This window comes from Cygnus atratus, chromosome 2 (assembly GCF_013377495.2).
Source record: "Cygnus atratus isolate AKBS03 ecotype Queensland, Australia chromosome 2, CAtr_DNAZoo_HiC_assembly, whole genome shotgun sequence".
In the NCBI taxonomy this organism is placed as follows: Eukaryota; Metazoa; Chordata; class Aves; order Anseriformes; family Anatidae; genus Cygnus; species Cygnus atratus.
Window position 1 is genome coordinate 147,503,997 of NC_066363.1, and position 13,144 is coordinate 147,517,140.

Sequence of the window (13,144 nt, forward strand, 5' to 3'; positions counted from 1 at the left end):
TTCAGTACGGCTATAATCAAGACCCTGTTTTTATTTTCATAGAACAATTAACTTAATCTGCATAGCACTGACAACAAACAAATTGTGTCTTGCATACAAGCAAATGCATGTGCAACATGCAAGCAATTTCAGAGCGTACACTATATGTGTGTATCCACTTATAACTTGTGCCGGTGCAATACAGGTGACGGACAACTCGTAGCTGTGCCTGCATCAAGGCTAGCTGAGCTCTGGAATTAAGCAGCAACATTTAAATATCTTCTTTAACCAGCATCACACAAACAAACAGAAACAAAGAGAAAATGAAGAAACAAAATAATGCATCTCAGATTCCCCCACGTAAATCATTCTTCACCCTTTTGGGTTTTATGAATGCTTCTTGATTCATTTATACACACACAGCTCTATGTCAGTCTTCAACAGAGTGAAGTGGTGCACCTGCAGGCAACGTCTAATTTAATTTACAGCTACATTGAGGAGGTATTATAAAAGTTACACCTAGAAGAGCTATTTTAGGCAAGTTTTAGAGACTTGAGAAGTTTCTTCTTCATTTCCCTCTGTATTCAAGGTTTTTACTGTAAGCTTCACAGAAATAAAGCAGCATACCCCCGTAACCATGAGTAATTGAAAAGATCAAACATAAGTGGATTATAGGAATTCATGTAGTCCATCACTTGTGACTTCTCCACTAGAAGTGTATCTGTCTTGGCTCATACAAATACATGTCCTTATCCACTTCATACCATGTGTGTATTGATCGAAAAGCAAGAGAACAAAGTGATTTAGGAGAACAGCATGTCTGAAGTCTCCAAAGAACAGAATAAATACATGCACTTATATAAATGAACAACATATTTTAACGAGATGAGAAAAAAATAATGCTTTGAGTTGGTCAAAACTTTTTAGCTACGAAATTTCCTGTTGATCAACGTGAAATGATTGCAGAGATTCTGCAAGTGGAGAATGTACATTGGTGACTGCCTGCTACTCCACACAGAAACTTTTAGTTGGAAAAGTTTTTAATTGCAAGTTCAAATCAACCTTTTGAAAGCAAACTGCTTTCTTTTGAAATATAAAATGTCGTTTCAAGTTAAAACATCATAAAGATTCCTGCAGAAACTAGTGTGTTTTCTTTCCAGGACAACCCTCCCTTTCCTCTCTCAAAAACCAAAAGGTATTTGTTCCTCAATACTATTTTAAGAGTGTGAGCCTTGAAACCCTTCTAAGGTCTTAATACTATTTATGCACATAGACGGAAAGCTCTGGCAGCACTTGAATGAAAAGTCAGGTATTTAATACCAACATTTCAAGGTATGCCCGGCAGAAAACTTCAATAGATATAAAATAAAATCAACACAGAGTAGCAGTCCTTACACACGCAAACCCCAGAATCAATTTAAGTTTATTTTTATTGGGTGAAATTTACAGTATGCCCGAGCTCAGTATTTATTTCCTCAAGGCTTCACAGACAAAGTGCTCCTCTTTTGCTAGTCTATCCCACATGTTTATTAAAATACATACAACACAGTGAAAGGCAAGCATAAAACTGACAGAGGATCATTTTCAGTTTCAGGGATATTTTATAAGCTATCTCTCAGAACTTCAATTTATGGCTTTCCTTAATGGAGCCTTTCAGGGCTGATTTTAATGCATTAAGTGGAAATTCCTCTAGTTTGTTACTGCAATGTTTTCTTTACGACCTGCCCTCATATATCATGTAGGTCTGGTTTATTTATGCAGACAGCTGCTCATTCAATGGATTGGGAACTTCTGAAAACTAGCTGTTTTCACTTGCATTCTTCCTGAATTAAAACGCTGTTTTCTTTTATTGCTGTTTTGGCTGGACACTCCTCCAGTGTTCCACAAACATAAAAAAGACTGAAGTTGCTCTGAGCTTTTTTTTATAACCTTTTTTAAGGCAGGAATACAGATTTCCTCCCTGGAGCTAGACAAGAGCCCTCTGTCTGTAAGCATCTTGGTACCAGCCTGCAACCTGACAGCTACCACTACAAAGAAGAGGCCTCCAAAAGCCATGAGAGCAGCAGAGGCTTTGAACAGATCAGCTGCAGCATCTCGCACCTTGAGGTTTGTCTGCAGGTTTATGTGCTGCTCATGTCTCTCCCTGCCAGCATGCTCAGGACTTCCTCAGCTGTTTGTAGACTTTGAGCTACGTGAGTACTTTGACAGGCTATTTACCTGAGCGGTATCTAATTTCTAGATGGGTTTAATTTAGGCAAAGCTTAGTAATAACACCTGGAGCTCTTCACAAAGAACTTGCTGTCATCACTTGATTCTTTCCAGCCTGAAGCTCACTCCCTTTCCCTTGCACTAAGTATAGCTTCCTGACTTCATCCAACAGAGCTCACAACCAGCCATATCCCCTGCTCTGGAAGAGGTTTTCCAGTGGTGCGATACAAAGGGCCTGCTAATGCAGTGCTGAATCAGTACAGCCCACAAAGCCGACCTTGCAGAGGCCCCGTGGGTAGCAGGGGCACTGGATCAGCCCTTCCAGACATGCCAAAGGTGGGCGCAACCACACTGGCCTCAATCCATGTGGTCCTCAACCACATACAATCACAAAATCATAGAATATCCCAAGTTGGAAGGGACCCACAAGGATCATTGACTCCAACTCCTGGCCCCACACAGGAACACCCGAAAAACAGGCCCTGTATCTGAGATCACTGTCCAAACACTTCTTGAACTCTGGCAGGCTCGGTGCCGTGACCACTGCCCTGGGGAGCCTGTCCCAGTGCCTGACCACCTCTGGGTGCAGAACCTTTCCCTAACACCCAGCCTGACCCTCCCCTGTCCCAGCTCCATGCCGTTCCCTCGGGTCCTGTCGCTGTCCCCAGAGAGCAGAGCTCAGCGCCTGCCCCTCCGCTCCCCTCGTGAGGGAGCCGCAGGCCGCCACAAGGCCTCCCCTCGGCCTGCTCTGCTCTGGGCTGAACAAACCAAGAAACTTCAGTGCCTCCTCACACATCTTGCCCTCTAGACCATTCACTGTCTTTGTAGCCTTCCTTTGGACACTCTCTAATAGTTTTATGTCCTTTTTATACTGTGGAGCCCCAAACTGCACAGATTACTCAAGGTAAGGCTGCACCAGCACAGAGCAGAGCAGGACAATCCCTTCCCTTGACTGACTAGCAATGCTGTGCCTGATGCACCCCAGGGTACGGTTGGCCCTCCTGGCTGCCAAGGCACACTGCTGGCTCATATTCAACTTGCTGTGACCCAAACCCCCCAGATCCCCTTCCACAGGGCTGCACTCCAGCCTCTCATCTGTAGATATATCCAGGGCTGCCCCGCGCCAGGTGCAGTATCCACCACTTCCTCTTGACATTGGAAGGTCGAGGCCAAAACGAGGCATGCCTATTGATGGGGCTGTTTATTACAGAGGTGTGTATATAAATACATCTTACAGTGTGTGTGCATAGGTACATACTTAGATTACACATAATCCTACAAGAATCTTGCTGGTTCTCTGGAGATACCTTTCCACCCCAGCCACCCTTCCCTGATCGAAATCATGTACCAGCAGAGTCTGTCACTGCATGAGACAGGGCAAATAGGTCAAAAGGGGCAGAGAATCACCAAGGATAATGTGTTCTTTAGCAAACAGTGGCGATTTAGAAACCTTTATTTATTTATTTATTTATTTTAACGTCCAGAGCATCCCCAATAAACTGTAAAGGCATTCATGAAAATAAATAAATAAATAAATAAGCAGCAAGCACCGAAGGCAAATCCTGCTCATCTCATTCCTGGAAAATACTCCTGAACGTCCAATAATTAAATCCCTCCTTTGGCTTCAAGTCTGTGAGAGAAGGCTCCTGCTGGCTCCTGCCCGGCAAGAGTAAGACCAACGGGAAGCTGCCCGCTGGGAGGGCAGTCACGTCATCCACTGCCTTCCTGCCAGCCCCACCGCGGGCTCAGCACTCCTGCCAGGCAGTTTTGCAGTGACTAAAGCCTGAACTCCAGGATAAACAGATAAACTCTCACTGTCTGAGTTTAAACTATTAGCTTACACGCGATCTCATAAGCCCCACGCTGCACAACACTAAACCTCTCCAGCACCTTCACCTTCATGCAGCTGTCTCATGGTTCCCTTGCAGAATCAGAGCCAATGACAGTCAAAACACAAGTGTTAATACAGTAAGTCATCCTGGAAATGGCTATTATTGAAATAACTATCATCTGACAAGAGTGGAGATACGTTATTTCCATGGTATATCTTTCATTACTCCCTGAAAACTACTCGATTATGTCAAAAGTCAAAATCTTTATTACACCATCAGAATATGCCTATGGCAAATGGAACGTAAAGCATAACTCATGGCCATATTTCCCTGAAAGGGCACATGAGGCTGACAAATAGTCACATGAGGTCATATTATCTGTTGGAGCAAATCAGCTAAGTTGCGCCTCCTTTGCCAGAAGGGTATTTATATCCTGATACTGTTTTTTGTTTTTTGTTTTTTGTTTTTTATGTTAGGATATATCCGTAACTTTCAGATACTGGGGAAAAGGATCCTGGTTCTCAGATATTTACACCATAGTGTGAATTTACACTAATTCACGCTGTTAAAGTGAACAGAAGCTATCCACAGACTTCACTCACCTTCATGATGCCTGGAGCAGACTCAGTGCTCCAACACATCTGAAGATTTCAACTGAAACATCCCTGAGAACAGTGAGGAAATAAACATAGCTGAATTTATACGATGACTTTTAGAGCTGCGCCAACAAGCATGACTTCCAGCAGTTCAGCAAAAAGCTGCATAACATTTTTAGAAGGAGCGTGCCATATGTTAATCACTTCTAATCAGAGACAGTTTCTCCACGTCTACCGTTCTGGCTCATTTCCTTACAATTAAGAACTCCATTTTCCCCAATTGCTACAATACAGATGTGCTACTTTGGCAGTGACCTACTGTGTCGTGCCCTTAGCATACGCGCAGTGAGAGCCATAACCAGTTCAGTAGTTCATATTCTAGACAGACAAAATTAAAGCCAGACCATAACAGAAGTGTACAGTAGCAGCAGTCAGAAATCCACGTCTGCCAAACAGTTATTCAGAAATTATGTCCCTTAATTTAATTTGCATGATGGAACAAACCTAACCCAAGAGCAAGGCAGTATCTAGCAGTGAAGCAATCGGAAGGACAATTCACAGTTGGTTAAACTTTTTGTAAGCAAGTTTGTTAACTTACGTTCTGGGGAAAAGTACATTTTGATAGCTGAGTGGATAGTGCACAGACCAACTTTGTTTTTTCCCTCTGCAAGCAGAGCTAGCTAACAAACTTTTGCATCCTAGTTTGTTACCCAGTGGTGCTGTACTCCCAGAATTTGCAGGATGCTGGATGCCATAATTTCAGTGAACCCTCTTTCTTCTAATAATGCAAGGCACAGAGGGCAAGGAATGTATTAACTAACTTTTAAAGCATGCAGACCAAGCCTCACAGAGCAGTTTTCTCGGTCCTGCAAAATAGCAACTGACAGCAGCCTACTTAAGAGCATGAAGCAGGCTCATAACCCTCCTTCCAACATGTAGCACATGTTACATGTTGCACTGATTTCTAGAGCCCCTGTAGTTTCTCACAAACTTCTCTAGCTCAAATTAAGCATGCATCGTCCCAAACATGTCTAACCCACTCCTTGCAGCGATGTTTCTCGAGGCATGTACCGAACACTGCCACTCCCTGATGTTCCTTCCCATCAGTACAACAAGTTTTGTGTCTGTAACAAAACAGACTATCTTTTCCTAATATTTCAAGCTGTTTCCCAATCTGCCACAACGCTGTCTTTCTCTCCCTGGTTGCCATTAAGTACAGATGTGCTGGCAAAGACCCTTAGCCCTGACAGCTTACACTGACAGCAGGATTTCTTTCTGCTCGCCATAGTTTAAAGTTTGCAGAGGTGACATAACTGAGCAAAACGAGCAAAGCTCACTTCACACCAGCTACAACTGCTGTGGTGAGACCAACGCAGGGGGTCGAGAGGCAGTTAGGGAGATGAATCTTGCTCACCTCCACCGACCATATCAAGGCCAGCAAAACTGTTCTGTAGGCTACTCACTAAACCCTTTTGCAGCCTGTAATATGACAACGGAGTTAAAAGACTTCCCGTGTTCCCATGAATCGCAGCTACCATCCCTTCTTAACCAACTATTTTTCTGAGGTGCCTGAAGAATTATTTCAGACTTGAAAAGCCAGAGTCTCCTGTGCGTTACCGGGACACAGTTGTTCCCATCGTATTTTGTTCATTTACGTATGCTACTGCTCTCTTGAACTGCTGCTTCCTCCAATTTCCCTTCTACTGAAGTAGCTGTACCAATTCTAACAAGTAGCCATGGCAACATAATCTTGCAGAATAAAGTACAAAATAATCCTATGATCAGAAATCTAAATTAGAAAAATGGGATGGAAATAACATGTTCTTAAACCCTGGAAGTTAAGTGACCACGGGAACAGATTACAAATCGATACAGTAAATTCTCCAACACTTAGGAACTCTGATGCACACAAATGAATGCTATACTTCAAGTCAAATTTACAGATAAGTTACTACCGGGAGAAGCTCCACACCATGTGTTACGAAGACAGTGAAATTAAGAAAGTTACAAACAAACAAACAAACAAAAAAACCCTTCCAACCCTACCAAACCTGTATCTGAAACTATCAGCCTGTTGGGATCAGCACCTGTCATCGTGCTGCAAAGCATGCTACGTAAAATTTCACAGCAAAGTTGCCTCGATTGGGCTGTCCCAAAGCCAAACTCTGGTTTGAATTACGGGGATGCCCTGCCAGCTCCCTTGCGATGGACATGCAGGGAGTGCTTCCCATCCAAACCCAGCAGGACAGGGTTGGGGACAGCACCGTTCATGATCCCATATCATCATCCACATTCCTGGGAGGGTGAGACTGCCCTTGAGTGAAAAATTCTGCCCTGGCAAAATTAAAGTACAAATACTATTTCATTAACTACAGTGAAAGCTTTCACTTTTTTAATTTCATTCTGTCTGATGGTTTAAAGATTCTTCACAGAGTTATACCAAGTTTTCAGTTCAATTTTCCACAAAGGAATTAACGCTAGGATTTTAGAAAATGGCTTCTTTTCTAGTGATGCTTAACAGGTACGTAGACTCTGTATGTGCAATCGAATCCCAATCCCCTCGATATATTTAATCTTCTAAGCACCCTTAAGGAGACAACACTAAGCCGTTAAGGAAGACTGATTTCCAAGCTGGGGGGTGAGGGGAGAACCCTGCACTCGGTCCAAATAAATCCCCTACTGCCTTATTTTCTTTACAGTAACCGAGAAAGAGGACTTGAACCAGATTTACTGCAAAGAGGATGTACTGATTCTTATCAGTGAAAGGTGATACAGACTGTCTGGACTGCTAAATTAGCCTGTAATCTAATCTAATCAATGAAAGACACATCGAGTGTTCCCACTCAAGCTTCCCCATCAGCTGCAGGCAGCTGAGACAATCCAAACTGAGATTCACAGGGACTGCTCAGCTCTGGTATGGTTGGGAACAAGATTACCTTCTCCTTTACCTTTCAATTTCACTTTGAAGCAGATGCGTGCCAAGGGCAGCTACATGGTCTATGAAATATGACACAGCCCCGAAGTACAAAACATTTCCCTACCTGCGTATCTGCTGGAACAATAAAAACAAACAAACAAACAAACAGAGTGTTTTCTCCATACATTTACTGGAACTGTAAGCAGTAGCTATGCATACAATTTGCAATCACTGAGATTTACAGCCCTGATTGTAGAAAGCAGTTGCATGAGGTAGGCACTTACCAAGTGTCCCGTGTCTCATTTTCCCTCTATACTTGCAAGAGACACATTTCCTTGGTTAAATAATGTATTTTAACCCCCCCAAATCTCTCGTTGTCAGTACTTTACTGAAAAAAAGTACTGACAGGCGGGCAGAATCGCTTTGTTTCATCAACAAAAAAATTCACAGGGGTAGGAAGTACAGAATTGTTACAACTCTTACGGAAATATTGCTTGGAGAATAACACGTGTTACTGCAGTACAGAGCGCACCATGCGTTTTCTTAGACTGCTTTAAAGCTGTGGATTACGTCCAAGAGGCCCGCAGAAGATAACTATATTTGTCCATATGCTAAAATTCATTATGCCAGTGGCTGCAGCTCTGTGGGCAATTTCTGCAAACCCAGGGAAACTGCAAGAGCCTCATCTCGCGGGAGCTGTAGCCACTGCCTTGCAATTGTGTTAGTTTAATTGAGAATTGCTCAAACCCATGAAGAACTCTAGCAATGCCAAGAAGATGCTCTTCTCCTGCTGCATACCTGACACCACCATCATCAGAAGCTTGTCTGCACACTTTTAGCAAGTCAGAAAGTGACACCAGCTAAAAAAAATCCCGAATCCAGATAGCAAAAAACACACTTTTTTTCCCCTCTGCATCTAAATACAACATCGTGTGCGGGGAGGTCCTGTCTGACTTGAGCACAGGCTACTTTGATTTTTAATTTCTTCACAGAACGCATGAAGAATATGAGTAAAATACAACTTCCTCAGTTACCAAGCATGCCAAGGGACTGCTCTCATCCAGGATGCTTTCAGAAAAGCAAACATCTTTTCTGTCCTGAGAGTCACTTGAATGTAATGTGCTTCACATGGAACACGAGGGGCTGCTTGATTCTCCAAAATGCTTATTTAAGAAGACCCAATTTAACAGAATAGCAGAGAAATTATACGTACAAACAGGAGCTGTTGTGATAATTTCAGCTGCCTTCCATCCCTGCAAACAATATCCAGCATACAAGGAGGCTGTCTTGTCTCTCACGTACAAAAATTCTTTGCTCTTTTGAATGCTGGTGAGAAGTTAAATCCTGTCTGTACTGAACACCCAAAATCACAGCTGGGGCTACAAGCTGGACACTGGCGCTTGCCCTGCCCCTGCTCACCAGCCACTTTGCTCCCCTGCAGCCGTGCCCAGGCTGTGATGGGTAGCCAGCAGACAATTAAACCCTGGAGGCAGAAGAGGTCCACCCCTACAGATGAGGAGAGAGCAGTATTTCTTAGAGTGTAACTGCATCGTCATCGCCACCTCCTGAACCTTCTGCCTCCCAACTCCTCCTCTGGCGGTGCTGCCTGCTGCCCCATTTCCCTTCCACTTACCAAATGTCACCTGCTTGCAAGGCACCTTGGCCAGTCAGACCTGTAAGAAGGAACTGATTTATATGACTTTAGCTCAGTAGCTGGAGTGTACACGAGGGCTGTGACAGACCCATGTCCTTCGGGGGTGGAAAGTGAGAGGACAGAACAACCCGGGATGGCCGGTAACTGCTAGAGCAGGACCTCTCCCACGGAGCTCTGCAGCTGGGCCACCCTGTACCAGCACAGCTACTGCACCCATGCCACCCCTAACCCTTCAGCAAATAACTTCCCTTTCCACCACCTCAGAGACGGCAATCAAGGAGGCAAAAGGGGCAAGCGTTAAAATCACACACTGCCCTGTTTGCAGACCGTCCTGTGCCCATCCCCAACCAGTGCCAGCCCTGCCTCCCACGCAGGGGCACTGGCAAGGGATTTTCTGCTCCCTTTCTCCCCGCACAGGAATGCAGGAGAGATGGCAGTTTAGTGCTGAGCTGGTGAATGCCTCGTTTCACTGAGCAAGCAGTTTTAGGAAGGACGCCGTATAACAGGGCTCCAGTGCTCTGACGTGGGGTGTGCTGAGCCACGCTGACCGCATCTTCGCTGCTGACAACCTCCAGCAAACGCACAACCCTAGGGCCCTTCCCAGGAGCGCACAAGGTCTTGAGCAATGCCGGGAGCCCTCTGTCTCCCCGTCGTACCCTTAAATCTGCCTCTCGTGCTTAGCACCTTGCCGTGCCTCTTCAATTGCTTTGAACCAAATTCGGCCTTTTGGCTCTTCAAGGCACAGGGAAGTCTTAGAAACTCCCTAAAAATGCACGTGTTACATTTTGGCACTGAAAATGAGCACTGGCAATGCCCTGCTAACTGGAGGAGTATCTCAGGGAGGAACTGTGCATGTGCGTTCCCCGGCCCCAGCACACAGAGCTTTTTGTAATGCAGAACTCTCCAAGAAGTCAGGAAACAGCAAATTCCTATTGTCTGGAAGGCAAGGAAAACCAAGGCTCTCCCTCTGATACTTTTAAAGAGAGAGAAAAAATAACTTTTGGATATTCCTTCCTTTAGTAATAAAAAGACCATCTTAGACTGTGCTACGGAAGAAAGAGCTCCGAAGTGAGAAACTGAATCTCAGAGAGTTGTTTCCAACTGCCTGCTTACACAAGGCACTCGTGCAGAGAGGTTCCTGCACCTCCTGGGGCAACGCTGGGGATAGTCCTGAGTTTGGATCCTCCGCTAAAACAGCAAGAGAAAGCCAGGACGAAATACTGATTTCAGTGCCTGAATATTTTAACGACACACAGGGATGACTAGTGAAGTAGGCTCTCGATTTACAAATTACAAATTCCATTGCAGAAACAACCACTGAAACACATCAGCCTACACCTCCACGGAGCAAAGAAATGCAAGTAAACAGCTGCAGTGGCCAAAGGAGTGGAGAGAAGGAGGGTGTGGTGAGTCCCTGCTGAAACAGCTTCATCTTCGCCCCTTCTGGGAACAAACCTGAGGTTTTTTAACAGGCTCGTGCAGCAGCAGGGCCGTTCAGGTGCTGTCACTGCAGGCACTACACGGAGGGAGCACCCTGCAAGCATGATATGCATTGCATTCCTCGTTAGATCACACCACAGGTCAGCTGCTGTCTGGCCTGCACCCCAGGGAGCCCTTGTGCTGTGTAAACAAACCAGTGGCAGAATTTAGACGTAACAGCTCCATTCAGACCCCATCGAGGAATTCACATTAAGGCTTCACGGCTATCTCTGTGCGCAATTTAGCAAGCAGGGAAATGACAGAGTTTGGTCATACAAGCACGGGGCACACAGAGGGGGGATGCAGCGGCCCTCAGCTTGTTATATCCTCACCGGGCAGGGATTCTTCCCCAGGTTTTCACTGCAATGTGGACGACACCGAATAGTTTCTCAGTAGATGCTGCTGCAGATGAAATTTTCTCGCCTGCCCTCCTTCACTGCACAGAACCAATTCTCAAGCCTTTCCTGTAACTTTCTGCCAGAGGTGGTTGTTTGCAGCTGATGCTCAGGTGCATGCCCTAACCGGGAGCAGTGCTTCCCTCCACTCCTCCAAATAAAAAAAAACATGTGAAACAATGTGTGGTACCTAAAGGGCATGGGGATGCCGAGGCAGGAGCACCCAGGGTCTGGAGGAAGGCGATGGCACAAGGGACGGTGCAGCAGCACGCTGCAAATGCCGCTGACCTGCAGTTAAATGAACTTGTGGGCAAATATGTGATCACTTTATCAAACATGTGCCAAGGACACTGCTGAAGCTGCTCATTTTCTCAGGTCCAGCAACTACATGAATCCCGGTGAGAAGACAAGGATAAGAACATCTGTGAACACCTCTCCCCTCATGAGCTGGGTGTCCTGGGGAGCTCTGTCCTGCTTCTGCTCAGCCCCTCGCCAACACCTGTCCCTTTTTGGGGTCACCATCCCTGCACTCCTCCCTCTCATACCCCACCGTGCACTCCTCACTCCGGACTCGGTTCCCAAAGCGGCTTTGAAGCTGTTTGTAAGAACAAAACCACCTCGGTCCCCCTTGAGAAACGAAACGAAAGCCTGCGCTTTGCGGGGCCGGTTCACGTGTCAGCGGGGCGCTGCCGGCCCCATCCGAGCCTGCTGTCCCCAGCCCTGCAGCCGGCAGCAGGGCGGTGGCAGGGGGCGAGGAGCAGAGCGGGCTCAGGAGAAGCCCCCCAACCCCTTGCCTTTGGGGCCGGGGGTCTCCCTCCCCCCTTCAACCTCCCCCTCACCCTTCTTGGGCTGAAAAGAAGTGAAAACAGGCCAAGTGTGCATTTGGGGTGGGAAGCAGGATGCGGACAGGCTCAGAGATGCCACGACGTGATGGGGCCCCCGCAGTGGGCTCGGAATCTGATGGGGTCCGGGGCTCCTCTGCCTGATCCTCGGATGAGGAGAGGAAGCAGGCCAAAAACCTGCCGTCGGGGGGGGGGGCCCTGCGAGGCTCGGGGGGAGATGGAAGCAGGCTGGAGGCAGACTGGACGTGCGGGGAGCGCGGAGCTGTCCCCCAAGTCCCTCCGCCACCTCTAGGGCGGCCGAGCCGAGCCGAGCCGACCCTTGGCGTGCCGGGGGACCCCGTGCAAGCCCCCCCTGTCCCCTACCTTCCAGCAGCACCTCCTTGCCGGCCCTCTTGAGCGCCTGCACCGCCTCGTCGTGGGTGGCGTCCCGCAGGTCGGTGCCGTTGACGGCCAGGATCGCGTCGCCCACGTAGAGAGCCTGGGTCTGGTCGGCCGCCAGCCCCTTGAAGATCTTGCTGATGAGGATGGGCATCTTGTTCTCCTTGCCCCCCTTGATGCTGATGCCCAGCCCGCCCAGCTCCTGCTTCAGCACCTTCACGCACCTCTTCTTGTTGGACACGGCCTCGGGCACCTGCTCGGGGGGGTCGGTGAAAGCGGTGCGCACCGCCGCCGGCCCCCCGCCGCCCCCTTCGGCCCCTCGGCACGCCGCCCCATCGCCTCCCAAGCCGTTGGGGGCCGCTCCGTCGGGCCGCTCCTCGCCGCTCAGCACCAGCGCCTCGCCGCCCAAGTTGGCCAGCACTTTGTGCCAGCGCTCCCGCACCAAAACTTCCAGCCAGCCGCTGCGCTGCGCCCGGCCGCCCCCGCCGCCGCCCGCCGCCGCTACCGCCATCTTAGGAGCATGCTGGAAGCGCCGAGTGAAGGCAAACCCCCCCCCACCACCACCTCCTTCCCTCCCGCTCACCCCCCGGCACGGCACGGCTCGGCACGGCACGGGAGCCACCGGACTTCAGCAGGGGGCGGTGAGAGCCCGGGGTGGGGCGAGGAGCCGCGGCCGCCCCCCCGGGGCCGCGACGGGGCGGGCGCACCTGGCGGCACCGCCCGCAGCTGGGGAGAGGGGGAGAGGCTAAAGGGGGGGCTGTGGGGGTCGCGGGGGGTCCCCTCTTCCCGTGGAGGGGTGGTGGACACGCGTGGAAGGTTCCGTGCTCCGAGCCCGGTTGCTCGCTGCAGCCGTCTGAAGGCGGG

The 13,144-nt window shown here is 48.2% G+C and overlaps 1 protein-coding gene across 1 annotated transcript in view; it reads right to left on the reverse strand.

The window, feature by feature from the left end:
• Window positions 1-12,791, reverse strand: part of SNTB1 (syntrophin beta 1) — a 112,677-nt gene extending 99,886 nt beyond the window's left edge. The window contains exon 1 of the mRNA XM_035556246.1: window positions 12,266-12,791. Coding sequence (XP_035412139.1) covers window positions 12,266-12,791 — 526 coding nt within the window. The remainder of the gene's footprint in view (window positions 1-12,265) is intronic.
• Between the last annotated feature and the right edge of the window lie 353 nt (window positions 12,792-13,144).